This window comes from Oncorhynchus kisutch, linkage group LG3, assembly GCF_002021735.2.
Source record: "Oncorhynchus kisutch isolate 150728-3 linkage group LG3, Okis_V2, whole genome shotgun sequence".
NCBI lineage: Eukaryota > Metazoa > Chordata > Actinopteri > Salmoniformes > Salmonidae > Oncorhynchus > Oncorhynchus kisutch.
Window position 1 is genome coordinate 63756514 of NC_034176.2, and position 25933 is coordinate 63782446.

General features: G+C 47.3%; 1 protein-coding gene across 15 annotated transcripts in view; it reads left to right on the top strand.

Annotated features, from left to right (window-relative positions):
• Positions 1-25933, top strand: part of celf6 (CUGBP Elav-like family member 6) — a 176013-nt gene that overhangs the window by 103061 nt on the left and 47019 nt on the right. For all 15 annotated transcript variants that reach the window (XM_031810490.1, XM_031810501.1, XM_031810524.1 and 12 more), the window contains exon 3: positions 17209-17257. In XM_031810490.1, coding sequence (XP_031666350.1) covers positions 17209-17257 — 49 coding nt within the window. The remainder of the gene's footprint in view (positions 1-17208; positions 17258-25933) is intronic.

Genomic DNA, 25933 nt, shown 5'->3' on the forward strand with positions numbered 1-25933 from the left:
TCAAGGCTATGCTCACTGAGTCTGTACATAGTCAAAGCTTTCTTTAAGTTTGGGTCAGTCACAGTATTCTGCCACTGTGTATTCTCTGTTTAGGGCCAAGTAGCATTCTAGTTTGCTCTGTTTCTTTGTTAATTCTTTCCAATGTTTCAAGTAGTTATCTTTTTGTTTTGTCATTATTTGGTTGGGTCAAATCTGCACGCAGAGTCTCAATTTGGTGTTTGTCACATTTTGTTGAATTCTTGGATGGTGAGCGGACCCCAGACCTCATAATCATAAAGGGCAATGGGTGCTATAACTGATTCAAGTATTTTTAACCAGATCCTAATTGGTATGTCGAATTTGATGTTCCATTTGATGGCATAGAAGTCCCTTCTTGCCTTGTCTCTCAGCTCGTTCACAGCTTTGTGGATGTTACCTGTGGCGCTGATGTTTAGGCCGAGGTATGTATAGTTACCTGTGGCGCTGATGTTTAGGCCGAGGTATGTATAGTTTTTTGTTTACTCAAGGGCAGTGGTTCCCAAACCTTTTATAGTCCCGTAACCCTTCAAACATTCAACCTCCAGCTGCGTACCCTCTCTAGCACCAAGGTCAGCGCACTCTCAAATGTTGTTTTTTGTCATCATTGTAAGCCTGCCACACACACCCACTGTATGATACATTTATTAAACATAGAATGAGTGTGAGTTTTTAGCCACAACCCGGCTCGTGGTAAGTGACAAAGAGCCCTTTTACAAAAATAATATTATTTAACCATCTTATGTATAAAACCCTATTGTTCATTGAAAATTGTGAATAACTCACCACAGGTTAATGAGAAGCTTGAAAGGATGCACATAACTCTGCAATGTTGGGTTGTATTGGAGAGAGTCTCAGTCTTAAATCATTTTCCACACACAGTCTGTGCATGTATTTAGTTTTCATGCTAGTGAGGGCCGAGAATCCACTCTCATAGGTGCGTGGTTGCAAAGGGCTTCAGTGTCGTATCAGCACGATTTGCCAAGGCAGGATACTCTGAGCGCAGCCCAATTCAGAAATCTGTCAGTGGCTTCTGATTAAATTCCATTTTCACAGCACTGCTCGTTGTAATTTTGATGAGGCTCTCTTGTTCAGATATCGGTAAGTGGACTGGAGGCAGGGCATGAAAGGGATAACGAATCCAGTTGTTTGTGTCGTCCATTTCGGGAGAGTACCTGCGTAATTGCGCATGCAACTCACTCAGGTGCTTCGCTAAATCACATTTGACATTGTCTGTAAGCTTGAGTTCATTTGCACACAAAAAAATCATACAATGATGGAAAGACCTGTGTGTTGTCCTTGTTAATGCAGAAAGAGAAGAGCTCCAACTTCTTAACTTCTCTGGGATATGTGGGACGCTAGCGTCCCACCTGGCCAAAAGCCAGGGAAAATGAAGAGATACAAATTCAAATAGAATACTATAAAAATCAAACGTTCATTAAATCACACATGCAAGATAGAAAATTAAAGCTACACTTGTTGTGAATCCAGCCAACATGTCAGATTTCAAAAAGCCTTTCCCGCGAAAGCAAATGATGCTATTATCTGAGGATAGCACCTCCGTAAACAAAGAGAGAAAAGCATATTTCAACCCTGCAGGCGCGACACAAAACGCAAATATAAAAATATAATTCATGCCTTACCTTTGACGAGCTTCTTTTGTTGGCACTCCAATATGTCCCATAAACTTCACAAATGGTCCTTTTGTTTGATTCCGTCGATATATATCCAAAATGTCCATTTATTTAGCGCGCTTGATCCAACTTGCGCAACGTGACTACAAAATATCTCAAAAGTTACCTGTAAACTTTGCCAAAACATCTCAAACTACTTTTGTAATACAACTTTAGGTATTTTTTTAACGTAAATAATTGATAAAATTGAAGACGGGATGATCTGTGTTCAATACAGGAGGAAAACAAACTATAGCATGCTTTCTGGTCACGCGCCTCTATCTAACAGTACACGTCAAGTTACCCTCGTTCAAGATGGCCGTACTTCTTCATTACACAAAGGAAAAACCTCAACCAATTTCGAAAGACTATTGACATCCAGTGGAAGTGATAGGCACCGCAAGAAGGTCCCTTAGAAATCTGGATTCCCAATGAAAAGAGACCTCAGAACAAAAATGTAATACTTTTGCAAGGCACTGCATGGGGGAGGGAATGCTGCCACCTCCAGGCAGGTGTTTGTCCCCCTGTGTGCTGAGGGTGTCAGGTTCTTGGGATTTAACCCTGGAAATGATTGATTTCCCCCTCTCTGTCCCTTGAGGACCTTTATGTACGTAAACACACACTCCCTATATCAGTGGACCCCTGCACCCCTCTTGTCGCCCCATCACAATGGTAATGCGTTATGCTAAGCTAGTTTCCCTCAAACTTCTTATTTATATACCGTCTCTGTTGCTTTGTGTACACAGTGAATGGTATGTGATATGGTCTCATTGGTTCATAGCCTCATGTGGTCTCTAACAGTTATGATATCAAGATTCCTCCTACATAGCCACATACAGTATACACTCTTATTTAATCCAATAAAGTATTTATTATGGCTTTGATATTCATGCAGCATTAAGCAATGCATTACGGCGTGTATATCTGTAAAACTCTGAGGATTTATAAAGTCTTAAATAAATGATGTGGTATGATAGATGCTAATAACCTTGTTTTTGTTGTCTAGGCGGGTGTTTTATTTGAGAGACGAGAAAAATGATCAAATGATGCTCTCTTTCTGCGAAGCTAATGCTTCAGACGTGTTGTGTAGGGTCATAACAACAGGTAGCAGACATAAGCTTGAAATACTATTCTGCATCTTTGCATTTGTCACCGCCACTGATATGAATAATGCTAATGAATGAATGCATTTAGAGCTTGTATGCTATTTTGCAGACAACACCTTTTTACTACCAACCAGCTTTTGCAAAGAAAAAACATAAAAAATATGTGGCATTCAGTGTACAAACTAATAAAACGTGATGGAACACTTCTCAGCAGAATTGTAAATTGATGTATTGTGCATTTAAAATGTTATGTTTTGCCATGTAGTCTCTATATATCACTGTTCCCATGAGCAGCTCCTATTTGAGCCTATTTGGCAGATGGATCCAACAGTCCACCCAGATATTGTCCCTGTGACAGAGAACAGTCTAATGACAGCCTCATTGATGATGATGAGTTCTATTCCATTGCGCTGAGATCCAGTCCAATTTCAAAAGCAAATTCAGCTATTTGTCTTCCAAATAATTGTGGCACTTTATCAATCCTCCCAGTCTTTTATTTATCACTTCGATTGATGTGATCATTTTCACAAACTGCCTCTGCACTAACAGCTCCAACAGCCAGGGTACTCTCAGCAAGTGTGTGTGTGTGGGGGGAGGGGGGGGGGGGGGTATGTGACTGTGTGTTTGTGTGTAAACACAATATGTAAAGTGTTGGTCCCATGTTTCATGAGCGGAAATAAAAGATCCCATGCCCACAAAAAGCAACAAAAAAAGACATTTGTTTACTTCCTGGTTTCAACTGTACCGGCAGATGGCAGATGGCAGAGAGCGTGTATGGTGACGTGAGGGCGAGCTGTTTGCTTCCCCTTGGTGGCCTTGGGGTTATGAATGCACAGAGATCCTGAGGCCCATTGTCGCGCCATTTAACCACCGCCATCACCTCATGTTTCAGCATGATAATGCACGGCCCCGTGTCGCAAGGATCTGTACACAATTTCTGGAAGCTGAAAATGTCCCAGTTCTTCCATGGCCTGCATAATCACCAGACATGTCACCCATTGAGCATGTTTGGGATGCTCTGTACAACAGAGTTTTCCAGTTCCCGACAATATCCAGCAACTTCGCACAGCCATTGAAGAGGAGTGGGACAACATTCCACAAGCCACAATCAACAGCCTGATCAACTCTATGCGAAGAATAGTGTCGCACTGCATGAAGCACATTGTGGTCACATCAGATACTGACCGGTGTTCTGATCCACGCCCCTACCGCATTTTAAGGTATCTGTAACCAACAGATGTGTATCTGTATTCCCAGTCATGTGAAATCCATATTTTAATGACTGATGAATTTATTTCAATTGACTGATTTCCTTATATGAATTAAAACTGTTGCATGTTGCGTTTTTATTATTTTGTCTAGTGTATTTCTCAATATGTATGTGTACTTGAAGAGGCGTATTTGTGATGAGAATAGTGGTGGTTTTCAATGCCTACATTTTTTTTTCTTGTTTGCGTGTGCACATGTGTTTGATCAGTGGTGTAGTGTTACTTGTCTAATATTGCATCTATGACTAGTGTATGTGGAGGCATGGTGGGACTGGATGGAAAGTCTCCAGGTATGATGGGAAGAGGACACAGACAGTCATCAATCTGACAGCTGCATCATTACTCCCTCTTATTATTCTCCCTCTCCTCTTTATCCTCTTATCCACTCTGTCTTTTTCACCCGGTTCCCTCTGTGATAGATGAATAAATTATATTGGTTCCCTTATTAACTGGTTCAGTAGTACAGTAGGTCTAGCTGTGTGTTAGCTGATTTCAGTAGTAGGTCTAGCTGTGTGTTAGCTGATTTCAGTAGTAGGTCTAGCTGTGTGTTAGCTGATTTCAGTAGTATGTCTAGCTGTGTGTTAGCTGATTTCAGTAGTAGGTCTAGCTGTGTGTTAGCTGATTTCAGTAGTAGGTCTAGCTGTGTGTTAGCTGATTTCAGTAGTAGGTCTAGCTGTGTGTTAGCTGATTTCAGTAGTAGGTCTAGCTGTGTGTTAGCTGATTTTAGTAGTAGGTCTAGCTGTGTGTTAGCTGATTTCAGTAGTAGGTCTAGCTGTGTGTTAGCTGATTTCAGTAGTAGGTCTAGCTGTGTGTTAGCTGATTTCAGTAGTAGGTCTAGCTGTGTGTTAGCTGATTTCAGTAGTATGTCTAGCTGTGTGTTAGCTGATTTCAGTAGTAGGTCTAGCTGTGTGTTAGCTGATTTCAGGAGTAGGTCTAGCTGTGTGTTAGCTGATTTCAGGAGTAGGTCTAGCTGTGTGTTAGCTGATTTCAGTAGTAGGTCTAGCTGTGTGTTAGCTGATTTCAGTAGTAGGTCTAGCTGTGTGTTAGCTGATTTCAGGAGTAGGTCTAGCTGTGTGTTAGCTGATTTCAGTAGTAGGTCTAGCTGTGTGTTAGCTGATTTCAGTAGTAGGTCTAGCTGTGTGTTAGCTGATTTCAGGAGTAGGTCTAGCTGTGTGTTAGCTGATTTCAGTAGTAGGTCTAGCTGTGTGCTAGCTGATTTCAGGAGTAGGTCTAGCTGTGTGTTAGCTGATTTCAGTAGTAGGTCTAGCTGTGTGTTAGCTGATTTCAGGAGTAGGTCTAGCTGTGTGTTAGCTGATTTCAGTAGTATGTCTAGCTGTGTGTTAGCTGATTTCAGTAGTAGGTCTAGCTGTGTGTTAGCTGATTTCAGTAGTATGTCTAGCTGTGTGTTAGCTGATTTCAGTAGTAGGTCTAGCTGTGTGTTAGCTGATTTCAGTAGTAGGTCTAGCTGTGTGTTAGCTGATTTCAGTAGTAAGTCTATTAGAGTGTGAGCTGAGTTCAGTAGTAAGTCTATTAGAGTGTGAGCTGAGTTCAGTAGTAAGTCTATTAGAGTGTGAGCTGAGTTCAGTAGTAAGTCTATTAGAGTGTGAGCTGAGTTCAGTAGTAAGTCTATTAGAGTGTGAGCTGAGTTCAGTAGTAAGTCTATTAGAGTGTGAGCTGAGTTCAGTAGTAAGTCTATTAGAGTGTGAGCTGAGTTCAGTAGTAAGTCTATTAGAGTGTGAGCTGAGTTCAGTAGTAAGTCTATTAGAGTGTGAGCTGAGTTCAGTAGTAAGTCTATTAGAGTGTGAGCTGAGTTCAGTAGTAAGGCTATTAGAGTGTGAGCTGAGTTCAGTAGTAAGTCTATTAGAGTGTGAGCTGAGTTCAGTAGTAAGTCTATTAGAGTGTGAGCTGAGTTCAGTAGTAAGTCTGTTAGAGTGTGAGCTGAGTTCAGTAGTAAGTCTATTAGAGTGTGAGCTGAGTTCAGTAGTAAGTCTATTAGAGTGTGAGCTGAGTTCAGTAGTAAGTATATTAGAGTGTGAGCTGAGTTCAGTAGTAAGTCTATTAGAGTGTGAGCTGAGTTCAGTAGTAAGTCTATTAGAGTGTGAGCTGAGTTCAGTAGTAAGTCTGTTAGAGTGTGAGCTGAGTTCAGTAGTAAGTCTATTAGAGTGTGAGCTGAGTTCAGTAGTAAGTCTATTAGAGTGTGAGCTGAGTTCAGTAGTAAGTATATTAGAGTGTGAGCTGAGTTCAGTAGTAAGTCTAGAGTGTGAGCTGAGTTCAGTAGTAAGTCTATTAGAGTGTGAGCTGAGTTCAGTAGTAAGTCTATTAGAGTGTGAGCTGAGTTCAGTAGTAAGTATATTAGAGTGTGAGCTGAGTTCAGTAGTAAGTCTATTAGAGTGTGAGCTGAGTTCAGTAGTAAGTCTATTAGAGTGTGAGCTGAGTTCAGTAGTAAGTCTATTAGAGTGTGAGCTGAGTTCAGTAGTAAGTCTATTAGAGTGTGAGCTGAGTTCAGTAGTAAGTCTATTAGAGTGTGAGCTGAGTTCAGTAGTAAGTCTATTAGAGTGTGAGCTGAGTTCAGTAGTAAGTCTGTTAGAGTGTGAGCTGAGTTCAGTAGTAAGTCTATTAGAGTGTGAGCTGAGTTCAGTAGTAAGTCTATTAGAGTGTGAGCTGAGTTCAGTAGTAAGTATATTAGAGTGTGAGCTGAGTTCAGTAGTAAGTCTATTAGAGTGTGAGCTGAGTTCAGTAGTAAGTCTATTAGAGTGTGAGCTGAGTTCAGTAGTAAGTCTATTAGAGTGTGAGCTGAGTTCAGTAGTAAGTCTATTAGAGTGTGAGCTGAGTTCAGTAGTAAGTCTATTAGAGTGTGAGCTGAGTTCAGTAGTAAGTCTATTAGAGTGTGAGCTGAGTTCAGTAGTAAGTCTGTTAGAGTGTGAGCTGAGTTCAGTAGTAAGTCTATTAGAGTGTGAGCTGAGTTCAGTAGTAAGTCTATTAGAGTGTGAGCTGAGTTCAGTAGTAAGTATATTAGAGTGTGAGCTGAGTTCAGTAGTAAGTCTATTAGAGTGTGAGCTGAGTTCAGTAGTAAGTCTATTAGAGTGTGAGCTGAGTTCAGTAGTAAGTCTATTAGAGTGTGAGCTGAGTTCAGTAGTAAGTCTATTAGAGTGTGAGCTGAGTTCAGTAGTAAGTCTATTAGAGTGTGAGCTGAGTTCAGTAGTAAGTCTATTAGAGTGTGAGCTGAGTTCAGTAGTAAGTCTATTAGACTACATACTTTAGATCTGGTTCTAGCCATTGAAGTTTACACTGAAAGGGGTTTTCCATCCCAGAAATGTACAGAAAAAATAAGAAAATAAATATACTGATCAAAAATATAAACACAACATGTAAAGTGTTGGTCCCATGTTTAATTAGCTGAAATAAAAGACCCCAGAAATGTTCCATACACACAAAAAGCTTATTTCTCTCAAATTTTGGGCAAACATTTTTTTTACATCCCTGTTAGTGAGTATTTCTGCTTTGCCGAGATAATCCAGATTTATTCTAAAATGGATTAAAAATATATATTCCTCATCAATCTATACACAATACCCCATAATGACAAAGCAATAACAGATTTGTAGAACATTTTGCACATTTATTAAAAAATAAAAATAAATCACATTTGTATAAGTATTCAGACCCTTTACTCAGTACTTTGTTGATGTACCTTTGGCAATGATTACAGCCTCAAGTCTTCTTTGGTATGACGCTACATGCTTGGCACACCTGTATTTGGGGAGTTTCTCCCATTCTTCTCTGCAGGTCCTCTCAAGCTCTGTCAGGTTGGATGGGGGGGCGTCGCTGCACGTGACTGGGCCACTCAAGGACATTCAGAGACTTGTCCTGAAGCCACTCCTGCATAGTCTTGGCTGTGTGCTTAGGGTTGTTGTCCTGTTGGTAGGTCAAAGACAAAAGATGTAAGTTCCTCTGAACGAGGTATGGTAGTAGGTACCAGGCGCATCGGTTTGAGTGTGTCAATCCCTATAACACTACTGGGTTTTTCACGCACAACAGTTTCCAGTGTGTATCAAAAATGGTCCACCAACTAAAGGACATCCAGCCAACTTGACACAACTGTGGGAAGCATTGGAGTCAACATGGGCCAACATCCCTGACCAATTGAGACTGTTGAGAGGGGGGAAAGGGGGGGGGGTGCAAGTCAATGTTAGGAAGATGTTCCTAATGTTTACGCAGTGTAGATACAGTATATATTTGATTTGTATATCTTATATCTACTAGACTGCTGACTGGCTCTGTCTGCTCTCAGAGAACTAGAGCTCCCCCACTGCTGAGCTGCTCCGTCTGTCTGGGACAGCGGGGGCTCTATAGGAAGCAGAGTACACACAGGTGGAACCGACCATGTGTAGTCTACTCTAGGGCCTGTCCCGGATACCTGGAGCAGTGGGCCGCCTGCAGAGAACGGCCTGCTCTTTGTCTTCCTGGTCCTCCTCTCCCTCTTTCATCTACCCCTTCCCTTCATATCCCTGGCAGAGAGAGGAACGCTGCCATACCGAGCGAGCCTCATAAAGCCTCCTGTCACTTTGACTAATTTGTTAGTCTTGTCTCACTGTGTCGAATCTTCACCCCACTCCTCCCTCCTCCCCTCCCTGCATCACCCCCAGCTCCCTCCTCCCTCCGCCCCTCCCCGCATCACGCCCAGCTCCCTCTGCCCTCCTCCCCTCCCTGCATCACCCCCAGCTCCCTCCTCCCTCCTCCCCTCCCCGCATCACGCCCAGCTCCCTCTGCCCTCCTCCCCTCCCTGCATCACCCCCAGCTCCCTCCTCCCTCCTCCCCTCCCTGCATCACCCCCAGCTCCCTCTGCCCTCCTCCCCTCCCCGCATCACGCCCAGCTCCCTCCTCTCTCCTCGCCTCCCTGCATCACCCCCAGCTCCCTCCTCCCTCCTCCCCTCCCCGCATCACCCCCAGCTCCCTCTGCCCTCCTCCCCTCCCTGCATCACCCCCAGCTCCCTCCTCCCTCCTCCCCTCCCTGCATCACCCCCAGCTCCCTCCTCCCTCCTCCCCTCCCCGCATCATGCCCAGCTCCCTCTGCCCTCCACCCCTGGATAAAAAAAGGGCCATAAATGTAATGTAGGGCTGTGGCCGCTCTATCTGCAGCCAGAGAGAACGGGGGCTTTATGAAGCAGAAGATAAACTGACGGCCAGATTCCTCATCCCAAGCCCTCGCTGTCTGACTCTGTCCCACCTCACAACCGAGACCTGCTGGGCCCAGGGTAAAAATAGAGAAAGGAGAGGAGAGCTATTATAAATGCTACTTTCTCTCTCACTCCGCTCAGAAATTCTGTTCAGCCAGTCCCTCAGAGGACCAGGAAGTGATAGCGGTGTAGAGTGAGTGCCAGTTTCACACCGCGAAAAATGAACACCAACAACTCTCCTCCGTCCAGGGGGAATCAATTGCTATGTAGTTAGGGAGCAGTGGGGACCGAATTTAGAGAGACACAAAAACAAAAACATGTCCTCCCCCCTACGCTACAGGATCACACCAGGGAATACACTCTGGCTACAACCAAATTTATTTGCTTGATATAGGAGCTCTGGCTAATAGCTAAAAATAGGTCCCACCTCTTCACTTCCTGTCAAGCTGTCAGCGTCCTTCTCCCTCTTCCTCATGGGAAGGCAGACAGAGTTCTCCTTCATGTGCTGTTCCAGCAGACAGCCAGTGTGTGATTACTAACCCTCAAATCCACACGTCGACAGGCCCGACCTCTCCTGACTCCCCAGCCTCACACAGGGAGAAGGAGCTGGCTGGCTGACTACGGACACGCAGGCCAATTTGAGAGAGGAGAGCTACTCCGCGATCGGCTCGTTCCCCTGTGTGTTCCCTCTTTTCTCTTCCCAGCTGAACACTCCGACATGTGAGCAGTAGTGGGTAATGGGAGTGATGGGTGGGGTTTGGTGGAAGGAAGCCACAGAATAGATGGGCTGTGTGCAGTGTGTTAGCCTGGTAATCCTTGCTGTCCACTACAATACCACTGGCTATTTCTCTCTGGCGCTCCCAGTACAGTCATCTTTAATTGAGCTTAATAGGCTGTAAATGGCATCAACAGCTTCAGTGAATGTTCTGATGGAGGAGCCAGAATATGACGGTGTTGAACAGAAGAATGCAGTGGTGGTCCAAACCAAACCACAGTTGTATAAGGAAGAGGTATATGAGTCAAAAACCAGGGGCCTTTGGCCTAAGGGATGAGATGTACTTTTAAAGATTTTAACTAAAATTAAATACTTTATGAAAAACTAATCGGCCTCTGTGAGATAAGTCATAGCTGTCATATTAAACTCAAAACTAATATTAATAAGATTCAGCTTTTAAAGAGTATTCACTTGAATTAAAAGTATGCTTTTCTGGCCTATAGAGAAAGAGCAAGAAAGTGTTCTATCATGGCCTGGCTTGTGGGCAGTGGTATTTACAGGGAAGTAAATGTGGTCAAAGGCCAATGGCATGGTGTCTCCTCTCTCTCTCTCTCTCTCTCTCTCTCTCTCTCTCTCTCTCTCTCTCTCTACTGCACCAGTTTCAAACGCACTCACACACGCACACACGCACGCACACACACACACACGCACGCACACACACACACACACGCACACACACACACACACACACACACACACACACACACACACGCGCACACACACACGCACGCACGCACACACACACGCACGCACGCACGCACACACACAGACACACACGCACACACACACACGCACACACACGCACGCACACACAGCTCCCTGGTAAATGTAAACAGGTTGTTTCTTCCACATTGGTGGTTTTCCTCTCTCTGTGACTGGAGCAAAATGTTATTTATTATAACGGAATGAGAAATATAGATCAGCTCCTGGAGATTACAGAGATGTAGAAAACGTGTAAATAGGAGAGAGAGAGAGAGAGAGAGAGAGAGAGAGAGAGAGAGAGAGAGAGAGAGAGAGAGAGAGAGAGAACAAGAGAGAGCGGGGTAGAGGAAGAGGTGGGAAAGCGAAAGATAGACAGAGAGAGGAAAAAAAGAAAGACAGAGAGGGAAAACAAATAAAATGGAGGTGACATGTGTGAGCCCAGCCAGGGCTGTGAGCTGAGTTCCCAGGCAAGACAGCGTGAGCTGCCTATTTGTCAGCATTGATCAACCCATTAAGACGCTGTGGTGGGAAGCATATTGGTTTTGGAGGTCAAAGGGCCAGAGAGATAAAGGAAGAGGGGTGTGCTGAACTATTTTCAGCTCCGGCTGCTGCACATCTGCAGGATGAAAAAAAGACTGGTATTCCATCTTCACACTACAGCACATAGGAAGTTCATTTTGCGTTCAGCCAGTCCCTGTGGGTGAGGGGAAATATGGCATTTGTCCCAGTAGTATCTATGGATACGTAGCATATGTTTTATCTTGCTTATACAGCCCTTCTATTTCTCTGGGAGTGTCGTAGAAGACATGGCCGCCAGTCAGGCAGATAGATAGCATGTCATGTGTCTTCCTTGGTGTCTGTGTGTGTCTGGGTGTGTGTGTCCAAGCCCAAGGGGAGAGCAGGCTGCTGCTGCTTCGTCTTCCGTCCCCCAGCCTCTGATGAATTCATATCATTAACTCTGCCTTGATCGGCCTGCTAATCCTACACTCAGTAATAAGGGATTAAAATGTCACCTTAGCCACCTACTGTTATTGAGCCCAGAGTCGTGTGTGTGTGCATGAGAGGGGGAGGGAGAAGAGGGACAGAGTAAAACAGGATTGTGTGGTTGGGCAAGTATGTGTGAGAGAGAGCGTATATACTGTACAATGTTCAACTGTATGTGACATACTGTAGAATAATACAAATGAGTGTTTTCCTTGTGAAATTGTGAACAGCTATTGAATATGTTGCTACTGTTTTGGCTAAGGTGTGGTTGGGGTAGGTTGGTCTGGAGTTAGGGTGTGTCCTCATTCTGGAAAGTTTCATAAAAGTGGGACATGTTATGAAAAAAATGTCTCTATAACCTCTCCGGGCAAACCTAGAGAGAGTCATGGAGGAGAAAGACAGAAAGGAATTCCAATTCACTGGATAAAAGCCCAGTCCAGAGCAGACCAACAGGCTGCTTGCCTGCTGCCCTCTTCTGCCTGGTTGCCTAGCAACCCCTAGTGTACTCCTCTGTGAGGCCGGCCCACTAATGACTGCTGTTGCCGCAGCAGCTCAGAGGCTACTAATGGTTCCCGTCTTCAGAGCTGTGGAGCCTCATGACCAATCGCTGCAGTTTAGGGCCAGGAGACTGACTGATCACTGGGCAGGGACCCCAGAACCTCAACCCACCTTAGCACTCCCTAACACCACCACTCCATCCTCTAACTCTCCGTAACACCACCACTCCATCCTCTAACTCTCCGTAACACCACCACTCATCCTCTAACTCTCCGTAACACCACCACTCCATCCTCTAACTCTCCGTAACACCACCACTCCATCCTCTAACTCTCCGTAACACCACCACTCCATCCTCTAACTCTCCCTAACACCACCACTCCATCCTCTAACTCTCCGTAACACCACCACTCCATCCTCTAACTCTCCGTACCACCACCACTCCATCCTCTAACTCTCCGTACCACCACCACTCCATCCTCTAACTCTCCGTAACACCACCACTCCATCCTCTAACTCTCCTTAACACAACCACTTCATCCTCTAACTCTCCGTAACACCACCACTCCATCCTCTAACTCTCCTTAACACCACCACTCCATCCTCTAACTCTCCTTAACATCACCACTCCATCCTCTAACTCTCCCTAACACCACCCCTCCATCCTCTAACTCTCCCTAACACCACCACTCCATCCTCTAACTCTCCGTAACACCACCACTCCATCCTCTAACTCTCCCTAACACCACCACTCCATCCTCTAACTCTCCCTAACACCACCACTCCATCCTCTAACTCTCCGTAACACCACCACTCCATCCTCTAACTCTCATTAACACCGCCACTCCATCCTCTAACTCTCCCTAACACCACCACTCCATCCTCTAACTTTCCCTTACACCACCACTCCATCCTATAACTCTCCGTAACACCACCACTCCATCCTCTAACTCTCCGTAACACCACCACTCATCCTCTAACTCTCCGTAACACCACCACTCCATCCTCTAACTCTCCGTAACACCACCACTCCATCCTCTAACTCTCCGTAACACCACCACTCCATCCTCTAACTCTCCGTAACACCACCACTCCATCCTCTAACTCTCCTTAACACCACCACTCTATCCTCTAACTCTCCGTAACACCACCATTCCATCCTCTAACTCTCCTTAACATCACCACTCCATCCTCTAACTCTCCCTAACACCACCCCTCCATCCTCTAACTCTCCCTAACACCACCACTCCATCCTCTAACTCTCCGTAACACCACCACTTCATCCTCTAACTCTCCCTAACACCACCACTCCATCCTCTAACTCTCCGTAACACCACCACTCCATCCTCTAACTCTCCCTAACACCACCACTCCATCCTCTAACTCTCCCTAACACCACCACTCCATCCTCTAACTCTCCGTAACACCACCACGCCATCCTCTAACTCTCCGTAACACCACCACTCCATCCTCTAACTCTCCCTAACACCACCACTCCATCCTCTAACTCTCCCTAACACCACCACTCCATCCTCTAACTCTCCCTAACACCACCACTCCATCCTCTAACTCTCCCTAACACCACCACTCCATCCTCTAACTCTCCCTAACACCACCACTCCATCCTCTAACTCTCCCTAACACCACCACTCCATCCTCTAACTCTCCGTAACACCACCACTCCATCCTCTAACTCTCCCTAACACCACCACTCCATCCTCTAACTCTCCCTAACACCACCACTCCATCCTCTAACTCTCCCTAACACCACCACTCCATCCTCTAACTCTCCGTAACACCACCACTCCATCCTCTAACTCTCCGTACCACCACCACTCCATCCTCTAACTCTCCGTAACACCACCACTCCATCCTCTAACTCTCCTTAACACAACCACTTCATCCTCTAACTCTCCGTAACACCACCACTCCATCCTCTAACTCTCCTTAACACCACCACTCCATCCTCTAACTCTCCTTAACATCACCACTCCATCCTCTAACTCTCCCTAACACCACCCCTCCATCCTCTAACTCTCCCTAACACCACCACTCCATCCTCTAACTCTCCGTAACACCACCACTCCATCCTCTAACTCTCCCTAACACCACCACTCCATCCTCTAACTCTCCCTAACACCACCACTCCATCCTCTAACTCTCCGTAACACCACCACTCCATCCTCTAACTCTCATTAACACCGCCACTCCATCCTCTAACTCTCCCTAACACCACCACTCCATCCTCTAACTTTCCCTTACACCACCACTCCATCCTATAACTCTCCGTAACACCACCACTCCATCCTCTAACTCTCCGTAACACCACCACTCATCCTCTAACTCTCCGTAACACCACCACTCCATCCTCTAACTCTCCGTAACACCACCACTCCATCCTCTAACTCTCCGTACCACCACCACTCCATCCTCTAACTCTCCGTAACACCACCACTCCATCCTCTAACTCTCCTTAACACCACCACTCTATCCTCTAACTCTCCGTAACACCACCATTCCATCCTCTAACTCTCCTTAACATCACCACTCCATCCTCTAACTCTCCCTAACACCACCCCTCCATCCTCTAACTCTCCCTAACACCACCACTCCATCCTCTAACTCTCCATAACACCACCACTTCATCCTCTAACTCTCCCTAACACCACCACTCCATCCTCTAACTCTCCCTAACACCACCACTCCATCCTCTAACTCTCCCTAACACCACCACTCCATCCTCTAACTCTCCCTAACACCACCACTCCATCCTCTAACTCTCCGTAACACCACCACTCCATCATCTAACTCTCCCTAACACCACCACTCCATCCTCTAACTCTCCCTAACACCACCACTCCATCCTCTAACTCTCCCTAACACCACCACTCCATCCTCTAACTCTCCGTAACACCACCACTCCATCATCTAACTCTCCCTAACACCACCACTCCATCATCTAACTCTCCCTAACACCACCACTCCATCCTCTAACTCTCCCTACCACCACCACTCCATCCTCTAACTCTCCGTAACACCACCACTCCATCCTCTAACTCTCCCTAACACCACCACTCCATCCTCTAATTCTCCCTAACACCACCACTCCATCCTCTAACTCTCCCTAATACCACCACTCCATCCTCTAACTCTCCCTAACACCACCACTCCATCCTCTAACTCTCCCTAACACCACCACTCTATCCTCTAACCCTCCTCCTTCACTCCAAACAAACCAGCAGAGAAAATGAAAGGCTTCTAGTCACAACATCTGGAACTCCCCAAGTCCCCCATCTGACCGCCACAGCCCCCAGTCACTTTATCTTAAACCCTCCAGGCTCTAACCACAATTTGTCATCTGTGCTCCCATTCAGACACAGCCCATTTCCAACACTCACAGTGCAGTATCTCTCAGTTAGTATACCCCTCCAACAGCACTATACTGAATGGTTTATATGGAATATGCATGGGATCCCGTGACAATGCATCTGTTGCTCTTATGAGTTTGTATTCTCATTGTCATTGTGTAATAGCCAGCTGTGGGAAAAGACAACAATAGATCCGTGTTATCTCCAACTCATGGCCTGTAAGTGTTGACATTAGCATGTCTGTATAAAGGTTTGTGTGGATGTGGGGTGTGCAGCGTTACCTTTTGTTCCAGCGTCATGGTGTATTCTGATGTATGTACATGTAGAACTAGGAGTGCCACATTAGATCCATACATCCCTCCACGTCGTTTAGTCGCTTGGCTATATTTGACTCATGACGTCTGGGCTCATGTCAACTGCTGTCAAGTGTACCACGGCCCTAAGCCTTCCAGTCATAGTGAACCTGACTGATGGGAGTGGGCAGCCCTGCACTGTGCTGCTCAGTGACACACACACTGGCCCTGTTCTCATGCCCTATGTAGGAGAGACAGGCCCAGTGCCCAGTGTCTACTGCCTACTGCAGGGTCCTGGAGACACAGCCAATACACCACTCATGGAAGGATGCCCTCACTAAGCACAGAGCCTCTCTACACTGACCTTTGCCCCCACACTATTCATCCAGGGAAACAGGAAGATATTTGTCATGTTGTATACAGTCAAAGGCTTTGAAACTCTTCATTTTATACATGTCATACTCCTGCGAGAGATGGAACTGTGTCGAGGGAGCAAAGAGAGCCATGGGAGTTTTTATTCACAGCAGGCGTTTTTAAAAGCCCTTCTAATGTTGGGCTTGGCGCTGCTAAGCTTTTTCCTCTCTGGACTGTATCTTCAGAGGTTGTTTATTGATTTGAACTTCTAACCTTTTTACAGTACTTTATGTGTTTCTTGGAAGTGTTTTTGTGTGTGGCTTTCAACAGCCAGTGTGTCTGGGGTGGGCTTGGCTGACCAGAGCAAAGCAGCAGCATACTGGTCACGACGCTTGGATCTGGTCCTGAGGGGAGGGGTGGCAGTGGTAGTGGTTGGGGAGGTAGAAAGGGTGTGTAGAGCTGGGCAGGGCAGGGCATGTTATAGAAGGGTAGGGTGGAAAAGAAAGAGGGAGGGAGGGGAGAGAGGGACAGAGGGAGAGAGGATGTATAGAGCTGGGAAGGGCATGGCTGTAAGGGACAGAGGGAAGTAGGGAGGAGACAGGAAGCTCAGGGCAGCCAGAGAAGACCTCTCCTTGTGGGGTTGATAGTGGGTGATGTAATGGCATTAATCTCCTCATGCCATCTGACAACCAGTGTGACTCATTGAAAAGTGCTAATTCTGCTGAACTGTGACGGGGAACCAGGCATCTTCGGAGGCCAGGGCCCTGGATTAATTAGGCATGCTGGCATCAAACTAAAAGCTCACACATTCTCCTCTTCTTCTTTACTAGAACAGAACAGAGCACTGTTTGTGTTGTTTATCCGATGCTCCAGTGAGTCAGGACAAGAACTACAGGCCCATGAACACCACTCTGTCCCCTTTTCTCCTGGTAGTGGTTGTAATGGATGTACCCAGGTGGCCACACTAACCCAGGTGTTTTCTCCTCTCTCTGCAGATGAACCGGCCCATCCAGGTGAAGCCAGCCGACAGCGAAGGACGAGGAGGTAATTAACCTTCTCCTGGTTGTCCCTTCCCTCTTTTCACCCCTACTCCCTCCTTCCCTCCCTCCTTTCACCCCTTCACCCCTCTCTCCACCCCTCCACTCCTCCAACCCTCCATTCCTCCATCCCTCCAACCCTCCATTCCTCCGCACACCTGAATATTCTGCTCTCAGTAGGGACACACTGGGAGTTTGCAGAGTAGCCGTTAATATAGGTCACTCGCCTCTATTGATTTCCCATCTGTGCCGGGCCGGACCAACAGAGAGAGGGGCTGAGTCAGGTTCACTGTCACTCTGGGAGGTTCAAAGTCGAGTGAGGAGCGGGAGGAGGAGAGGCTGGGTAGGGATCTATCCCTCCTCACTGTTCTCAGAGTGACAGCTCAGCCTGGTTACAGATGAGTACCACTGAGAGTCAACCCCCCCTTCCATGCACCTCCATATCCTTCCTCATCCCCCCTCCTCACCACCACACAGCCACACTTCAGAGGTCCTGAATAGGCTTTACCAGTCAACACCAGGACAGTCATACCCATCCACTTTGTACTGCCAGGTCAATCGTACAACTCAGATTTGTTATTTTCACAACATATAAAATGGACAGAGGAGAGAGTGTAGTTAGTAGTCAGACATGTTTATAAATGATCCATGATTTTGGGTTTAGGCCTTTGACACCATATCACAAAACAGAATTAAGGTTTTTACACAGAGCTGAAGAGCCACCCGCCAGCTTGGCCCTAGCCAGAATGACAGTGTGATTGACTAGATCATTCCAAAGCCATTTGTAACATTATCGGGGTTAATGCAGATTAAGCCAGTTACAGATTTACATGTGGCATAATTACATCTAATAGACCCAGTGTGCGTCTACATTGTGAGGGTCAGATGCATTATGTGTATCCCAGCCTTCTGAGTTACACCACAGCCAGCCAGGGTAAGATTAGACCCGGACTGAGCCAGTTTGGTGATTTACGTGGTCAAGATGTGTGAATCAGCCGGCCCATTTCCCTGTTCCCTGACACACACTCACTCTCCCATTGAGATCTTATTTTTGTCACGGCTCCACTTTAATTAACGGCCATCTAAAAACAGGCAAAGTCTGACGGACAAGACCTGGGCGGGAGCCAATCGGCATTTTCACGGAGATAAATTGGATCTCTGGTTTAAGGGAGGGAGGATGGATGGGCCCCGATATCAATTACTACTCTTTCTCTAGCCGGAGAGGAGAGGAGAGGGGGAGAAAGAGGAAAAATACAGACAGAGTGAATGAAATACAGAGAACTCTCTATGCCAGCCATCCCAGTTCTGTTCTCTAGCTAGCCAGTCTGTCACAGGAACATTGTGTTGGGGACGACATACAGGGTACAGGACACGGCGTGGCGCTGAATGAAATGTGAGCACAACGACAAGCCAGGACCCAACATAGATACAGTATCGAGCGTTAATGGCAACAGGAAGTCATCAGACTTAGCAGGCAAGTAAAGTGTGGCCTCAGCTGACAATGAAATTAGATTTACTGGCCTCGACTTAAAGGAAAACAGACAGCCCTTGGTAGGAAAGGGATTCATCTCTCCCGCTCTCTCTCTCTCTGTGTGTGTGTGTCTCTGTCTCTGTCTCAGTCAGAGTAGATAGAGTGAGGCCGACCCAGCCAGGTAGACAGTATTCCCACCAGGGCCCTAGCTGTAGACTGGTTAGCAGTGGGACCAGCTCTTGCACTGAGACTTCTGCCCCCATGGAATGGGGAGTCGCGCCAAGACTTCTGCCCCCATGTCATGAGGAGTCGCAAAAAATTTCTTGGTTACGTGCTTCTGCAGGCATTACGGCCCATTAGTGGGTTTAGATACGCTGGTACACCCCCCTGCCTCCCTCTCCCTCCCTCCCTCCCTCCCCCTCCCCCAGAGAGCTGTCCGCTCTCCAGGGATAGAGATGTGCCAGGAGCGCTAGTAAAAGTTTGGCACAGGAACTGAATGTGGGACCAGACGGCGCATAATCCTACAGATCTATTGGCCCATTGTGGATAGGAAAAATAATTGTCTGGGCCGTCTATTAGAATGACTCATGGGTTGTTTATTTCTCCTTTGCATTATCAAATAGAATAGGAGAATGGGATGGGAGGAGGATTTTCAGACTTGAAATCTATTGTCACTTTGCTGCTCTGAGTCAACCAGCACCCCTCTCCCCTCCCCTCCTCTCCCTTCAAGTCCATCTTTATCTCTTGTGCTTCAACCCAGCCTTTATTTTCAACTTGATCAAGTCATAATTTCAATTGGGAGATATAGCGAGACAATGGAAGCAGGGTGACTCTGCTCTTCTGCCATGTGGACAGTGCTTGAATGGAAAGTGTCTCATATCTCCACTTTAAACCCAAGCAATTTGCCTCAATCCAAATGGGGCTGGGGAAGTGGATAGAGAGGGGAGAGATAGAGCTAGTGATAGAGAGGGCTACAGAGCGAGGTACAGAGAGAAAAAGAGGGAGTGAGGGAGACAGAGAGTTGGGGTCGGCAGGAAGAGGGAGCTAACGGAGGGTGATGTGGGTAGCTGAGCGAATCTCAGCACTAAATCATTTGGGAAGCACCCCTTCCTTATCTCCTCCTCTCTATCTAGGAATCTCTTCCTCCTGACCTTGTCTGCCACTGTGTCTGTGAAGAAAAGATGAAGCCATGTTATCTATGATTGGAGATGGCCATTATCTAAACACAATCTGCAGGCTGCAGGTCCCACTCCTCCTGTAGCCATCCAGCCATGGCCACCGTAGTAGAATGGAGAGAGGATGGTGGATCAGTATCAAGCACTCTCTCTCCCTCCCTTTATTTACTAGGAGAAAACATTCTCTTATTACGCTTCTCTAACACACAAGCACCTCCGTCCGCATTGACCTTTTAGTCCTCTCTCCATGCTCTCTACAGCCGTGTCAACCAGCTCCAGTCCTCCAGTACCCCCAACAGCACACATTTGTGTTGTAGCCCCAGACAAACTCACCTGATTTGACTCGTTGAGTTCTTGATGATTAGTTGGCAAGTTAAATCAGGTGTGGTTGTCCAGGGCTACAACACAAATGTGTCTGTTGGGGGTCCTGGAGGACTGTAGCTGGTAAACACTGCTCTAAAGTCTATGTTGATCTTCTGTAATAGACTAAACACACCGGACCGACGGACAGCTTGGAGACAGCTAAAAGTCTCCCTCTCTGAATGCTTTCTTCCTAATAATGTAGAATTAGAGTTCCACCATTCTGTATGCGTCTACCTGATAATGTATCATCAGAGTCTCTTGGTATCTTTACATAGTTTCAGTTTGACTAGAGCGTGTATCAAGGTTGGTAGTTTCTGTCTGGGTTGCACTCTTTTTTTTGCTCTGTGTTCGTCCTTGCCTGGGCGCTTCCTTGTCTCAGCGTGTGTCTCTGAAGGATGACCCCAGTCTGGGAGGTGAGAGATTGACAGGACCTCAAGCTCTTGTGCGCTGTGCTGTCATGCCCCACCCAGCAGATAGGGAAGAGTGAGGGCTGATGTGTGGCTGTTGCAGCAGGCTGCCAGGCCGCTGGGGAGGGGCTGTCTGGAGGCACCTCAACACCCACTGAGGACCGTGCTCCACTTTACATGCAAATTAAGCCAAAAGATCTCTCTCCGCCTTTGGACACGAAACATGCAAAACTCTGAAAAGTCAGAAAGAGCCCGGCAGGGCGGCACACACCCAGTTTGTCAGAGGTTCAGGGAACACAGCGTAGTAGCTCAAGGTTGGCTGGGCATTAAATTAAATTGCTTGGTTACAGCGTCTGTATGATAGGACCATGCCACGAGAAAACATACACCCAAATTATATTAGGAAAAATAAATTACGTTTAAATATTTGGACAGAAATTGGAACAGGCAATTTCACAAAATTTCTTCCGTTGTTCTGTGATCGTTTTTGAAAGTCGCAACGAAAGGTTTACGGCCTTCCTTGTGCTTCTGAGTAAATGAAAGTGACAGCTCTTGCAGTATGAGTAATGCATTTACAAGCAGGAGGCCTGGATCCTATCATTATGCCTGATACAGTGACAATTTGAATATTCCTTCCCTTTTGCTGATTCTATTTACCGCCTCACTATGTTGAATAATCTTCTGGCATATATCAGATTAAGCCTATCAGTAAAGAGACTATGGGTCTGCTCAGAGGCAGGGCCAGTCAGATGTATCTTCATCAGCATTACAGCAGGGCAGGCTGGAGCCGGAGCTGGGGTTGGAGCTGGAACTGGAGCTGGGTAGGGGGCTGGGACTGGAGCTGAGGTTGGAGCTGGGGTTGGAGCTGGAACTGGAGCTGGGTCGGGGGCTGGGACTGGAGCTGGGGTTGGAGCTGGGGTTGGAGCTGGAACTGGAGCTGGGTAGGGGGCAGGGACTGGAGCTGGGGTTGGAGCAGGGGTTGGAGCTGGGGTTGGAGCTGGAACTGGAGCTGGGTAGGGGGCTGGGACTGGAGCTGGAGCTGGAGCTGGGCATGGAGCTGGGTCTGGAGCTGGAGCTGGGCATGGAGCTGGGTCTGGAGCTGGGGTGGAGCTGGGTAGGGAGCTGGAGCTGGGTAGGGAGCTGGAGCTGGGGTAGGAGCTGGGGTTGGAGCTGGAACTGGAGCTGGGTAGGGGGCTGGAGCTGGGCATGGAGCTGGGTCTGGAGCTGGAGCTGGGCATGGAGCTGGGTCTGGAGCTGGGGTGGAGCTGGGTAGGGAGCTGGAGCTGGGGTTGGAGCTGGAGCTGGAACTGGAGCTGGGTAGGGGGCTGGGACTGGAGCTGGAGCTGGGCATGGAGCTGGGTCTGGAGCTGGGGTGGAGCTGGGGTGGAGCTGGGGATGGAGCTGGGGGCTTTATATAGAGCTGGGGTATAGGGCTGAGGAACAGGGCTGAGGAACAGGGCTGGAGCTGGGGATGGAGTTGGGGATTGAGCCTGAGCTGGGGCTGGAGCTGGGGATGGAGTTGGGGATTGAGCCTGAGCTGGGGCTGGAGCTGGGGATGGAGTTGGGGATTGAGCCTGAGCTGGGGCTGGAGCTGGGGATGGAGTTGGGGATTGAGCCTGAGCTGGGGCTGGAGCTGGGGATGGAGCTGGGGATTGAGCCTGAGCTGGGGCTGGAGCTGGGCCTGAAGCTGGGTTTTTTATATAGAGCTGGGGTACAGGGCTGAGCAGGGCTGGAGCTAGGGATGGGCCCAGAATTGAAGCTAAGCTGGTGCTGGGGTTGTAGTAGACCAGTAGGGCTACAGTACTGGGGGCTGTATATAGGGCTGGGGTATGAGGCTGAGGAGCAAGGCTGGGGCTAGGCATGGCAGAGCCTTTCAGGCAGCAGCCGTGTGCCATGCAGCGTCAGGTCCTATAATGAGCCCATCAGCACCATAACCCATCTGATGTGTTGCCTGAAACATTACTGCGCATTTGAAATGCACCCAGAGGCCTAGCAGGAATCTTTTATCGTTGGGTGCAGCTGTCCGTGCTTTCAGAGCACAGCACTCACATAAGCTCGGCGTGAGCAGCAAGTGATATGGCAATGAGGCCGCATTAAAAAAACATGTCAACCACTGACACTTTAGTCGAGCATGAGACTAATTGTTTCTAGGGTGGCATTTACTTGCAACCAGAAGGAAAAACCTTAGCTAAGTAGGTTTCTCAACAGCTCATTCCCCACCCTGTGAGAGAAAGAGAGTGAGTGAGAGAGAGAAAGAGAGTGAGTGAGTGAGAGAGGGAAAGAGAGGAAGACATAGAGAGAGGGAGGGAAATAAAGAACCAAGCCAGACACACTGCACCCTACAACAAAAGGTAACACTTTAATTCAGAGAGAGAAGCATCAATCTTGACAGCATATGGCATATGTGCAAAATCCATTAATTTTTAATACACCGGGCGCTGGAATGAAAAGGCTTCCTGAGACAAGCGATTGTCAGATGTCAGTTGTGTTTTGATAACTTTGATCTTCTCTTCTATTTGCATTCCTAAAATGGGGCCGTCCACATGCCATCTCAGACTGGACATGCCATCTCAGACTGACACAGCCCTATATCCCACACAATTACTCCTACCTTCAGTCAAGCAATGAACAGCTGCGGAGAGAGAGACGAGTGGAGGATAGTGTGGGTAACTGTGTGTGTGTGTCTGTGTGTGTGCGTGTGTGTGTGCAGTCAGTTGGACAATGTAGCACACAAACCTAGCTATCAACCTCTCTCCATGTCTGTCTCTCATGCAGACACTTATGTTTCAATGTAAAGCAGTGGGGAGGAAGGACCTTGTCGATTACCTGGGCGGGTGCTGAGTGGAGCCTCATTCACAGTACAGATCACCTGTTATAGCAGGGCTCATTTACAGACAGGGGTAAGAGGGCTAGGATCTCTCTGTGATAGATAAGTATGGAGGAGAGGGGTCAGACAGACAGTCGGGTCAAGTAGCCCCGCCATGTCAGTTAAATCCTAAGTGTTCTGCATAGTGAAGCATTCACTTGAGTCTGGATGTAAATGCAGGATTGTACTTTAACTGTATTCTCATTGATTTTCCCCCTCCACACACACTTTTATGAAGAACTCTCTCAGTCTGTTCTGGAGGCTAGACATCTCGTTATGCAGAGTAGTGAGCATCGCTGGTTATTTATTCATAACCATAAATGCACTTTAAAAGCCTCCGAGTGGCCATAAGAGTAGAGAAACCTTGCAGATCCAATAACGCGCTGCTTTGGAGACAGGTGCAAAATTGACTAATTAATAGCGATTCATACTCTGGCCAGGGTGTACGGTGCGGTGGGCCGGCCGGCCGGCTCGGCGAGAGGAGAGGAGAGGAGAAGAGTGCTTAGGTCAGGCAATGAAAAGATATCGGCTCCAAATTCAATATTCTCGCTCCGGCCGTTCCTCCCTCCCAGAGGAGGGCTCAGAAGAGCTCTCACTCTCCTGTAACGCTTTCGCTGGGTGTCATCTATTTCTTCAGTTTGCATGTTTGAAAAGTTCATTACCTCACTCATGGCTAGTTAATTAGCCTTGTAAAGCTATCATTAGACCTCCTCCGGCCCCGGTTGGAAATTAGTCTTTGTCCCAAAACATTAAGACACCACAGGAGGCCTGTATAAGTGCACTTCTACCATTAAGGCCTGATAGTGACACCCCAATGAAACGTCTGATGACAGAGAGAGAGAGAGACAGTCCAAATGGAGTCAGGTGTGTTCTAGGAGCCACTCAAGTCTCACCTCTGCTCTGACTCATTCCAGACAAGCACCTGTCTTGGACTGTTCTGTGAGCTGAAAGCTGTGACTGCATCCCGGCTGAGACCCATATCCTGTCCTCTCATGGTCTAGTCCCCATCCAGCCAGTCCCCATGACCACACACTGTGTACCCTGTTCTCGTCAGGCCTATCAGGCCAAATAGAGGAGCTTTAATGAGTAGAGAGATGGCTGTGTGACGGTTACTACTGTATTTTTTAAGAACAAATTCTTATTTACAATGATGGCCTACTGGGAAACAGTGGGTTAAGTGTCTTGTTCAGGGGCAGAATGACAGATTTTCTACCTTGCCAGCTCTGGGATTTGATCCAGCAACCTTTCAGTTACCATGTGTATGTGATCAATTTAATTTGATTTAATACACTGACACAGCCTCACACGGACCCAGCCTCAAATCTCAAACGTCATAACCATGGCCCAATACTCTAACCACTAGGCTACCTGCCGCCCCTACCGTAGATGAATGTGTAGGAGCAGGAGAATGCGTGAGGCCAGTTATTACAGCAGATGGTCATGTAGGAGTGAGAGGCTGGGGCCGTGGTCATGACGTTTGAGACTTGAGGCTGGGTCCGTGTGAGGCTGTGTCAGTGTATCAAGTCAAATCAAATTGATCACATACACATGGTTAGCAGATGCTATTGCGAGTGTAGCAAAATGCCTGTGCTTCTAGTTCCGACAGTGCAGTAATCGAACAATTCAAAAACTACCTAATACACACTGCCTAATACACTCCCTGTATGGCTGGGTCCATGCGAGGCGTGACCAGATGAGCGTGATCGTGACTAGCAAGAGGGCTTCCACTTTAAGATAAAGCTCAGACACCTCCAGCTATAGTAAGAGCGGCACGCCGTCGGGCAGGCAGGCAGGGCATACTGATTATGCATGTGCTCATTTGTGTGTTGAAGCGGGGAGCATTTTAACTTTACAGGAATGTAACAGGATCTGATGTTCCCCCCAGCTTTATTTTTAGAACAACTGTGTCTAATGGTACCTGGCAGGTACAGGAGGTGTCACATCTGTCCAGGGCCAGGTGATGCTCTCGCCCCTCGCCTTCCCCCCCACCACTCCCTCCCCAACGCGGTCAAATGACTCACGCTGAAGATCAACAGAGTCGTTTCCAATAAACTCGTCTTCCTCTCCCTGCCACGTTCCATCAGTTCTGGGGATGGGCTCTTGCTAGTAGTCATTCCATTCCACAACACAGTCGAATAGGAAATGCATAATGTAGAAGAAGGTAAAGAAGATGAATGTTCTGTCTAATGCCAGGGGAGATTAATTAGAAAAATCCTCCCTTCTGACTGGCCAGATCTGGAGGTATAGAAGCCATACATCGTAGTCACAGCGCCCCTTTCTGGCCAGCGGGACTAGCCGTGTCAAAGCGGACGAGGGAGGGGAGGGTATAGGTCAACACAGGATACAGCTGCACAACACACAACCCAGGGAACACTATACACTGTATACTATATACACTACT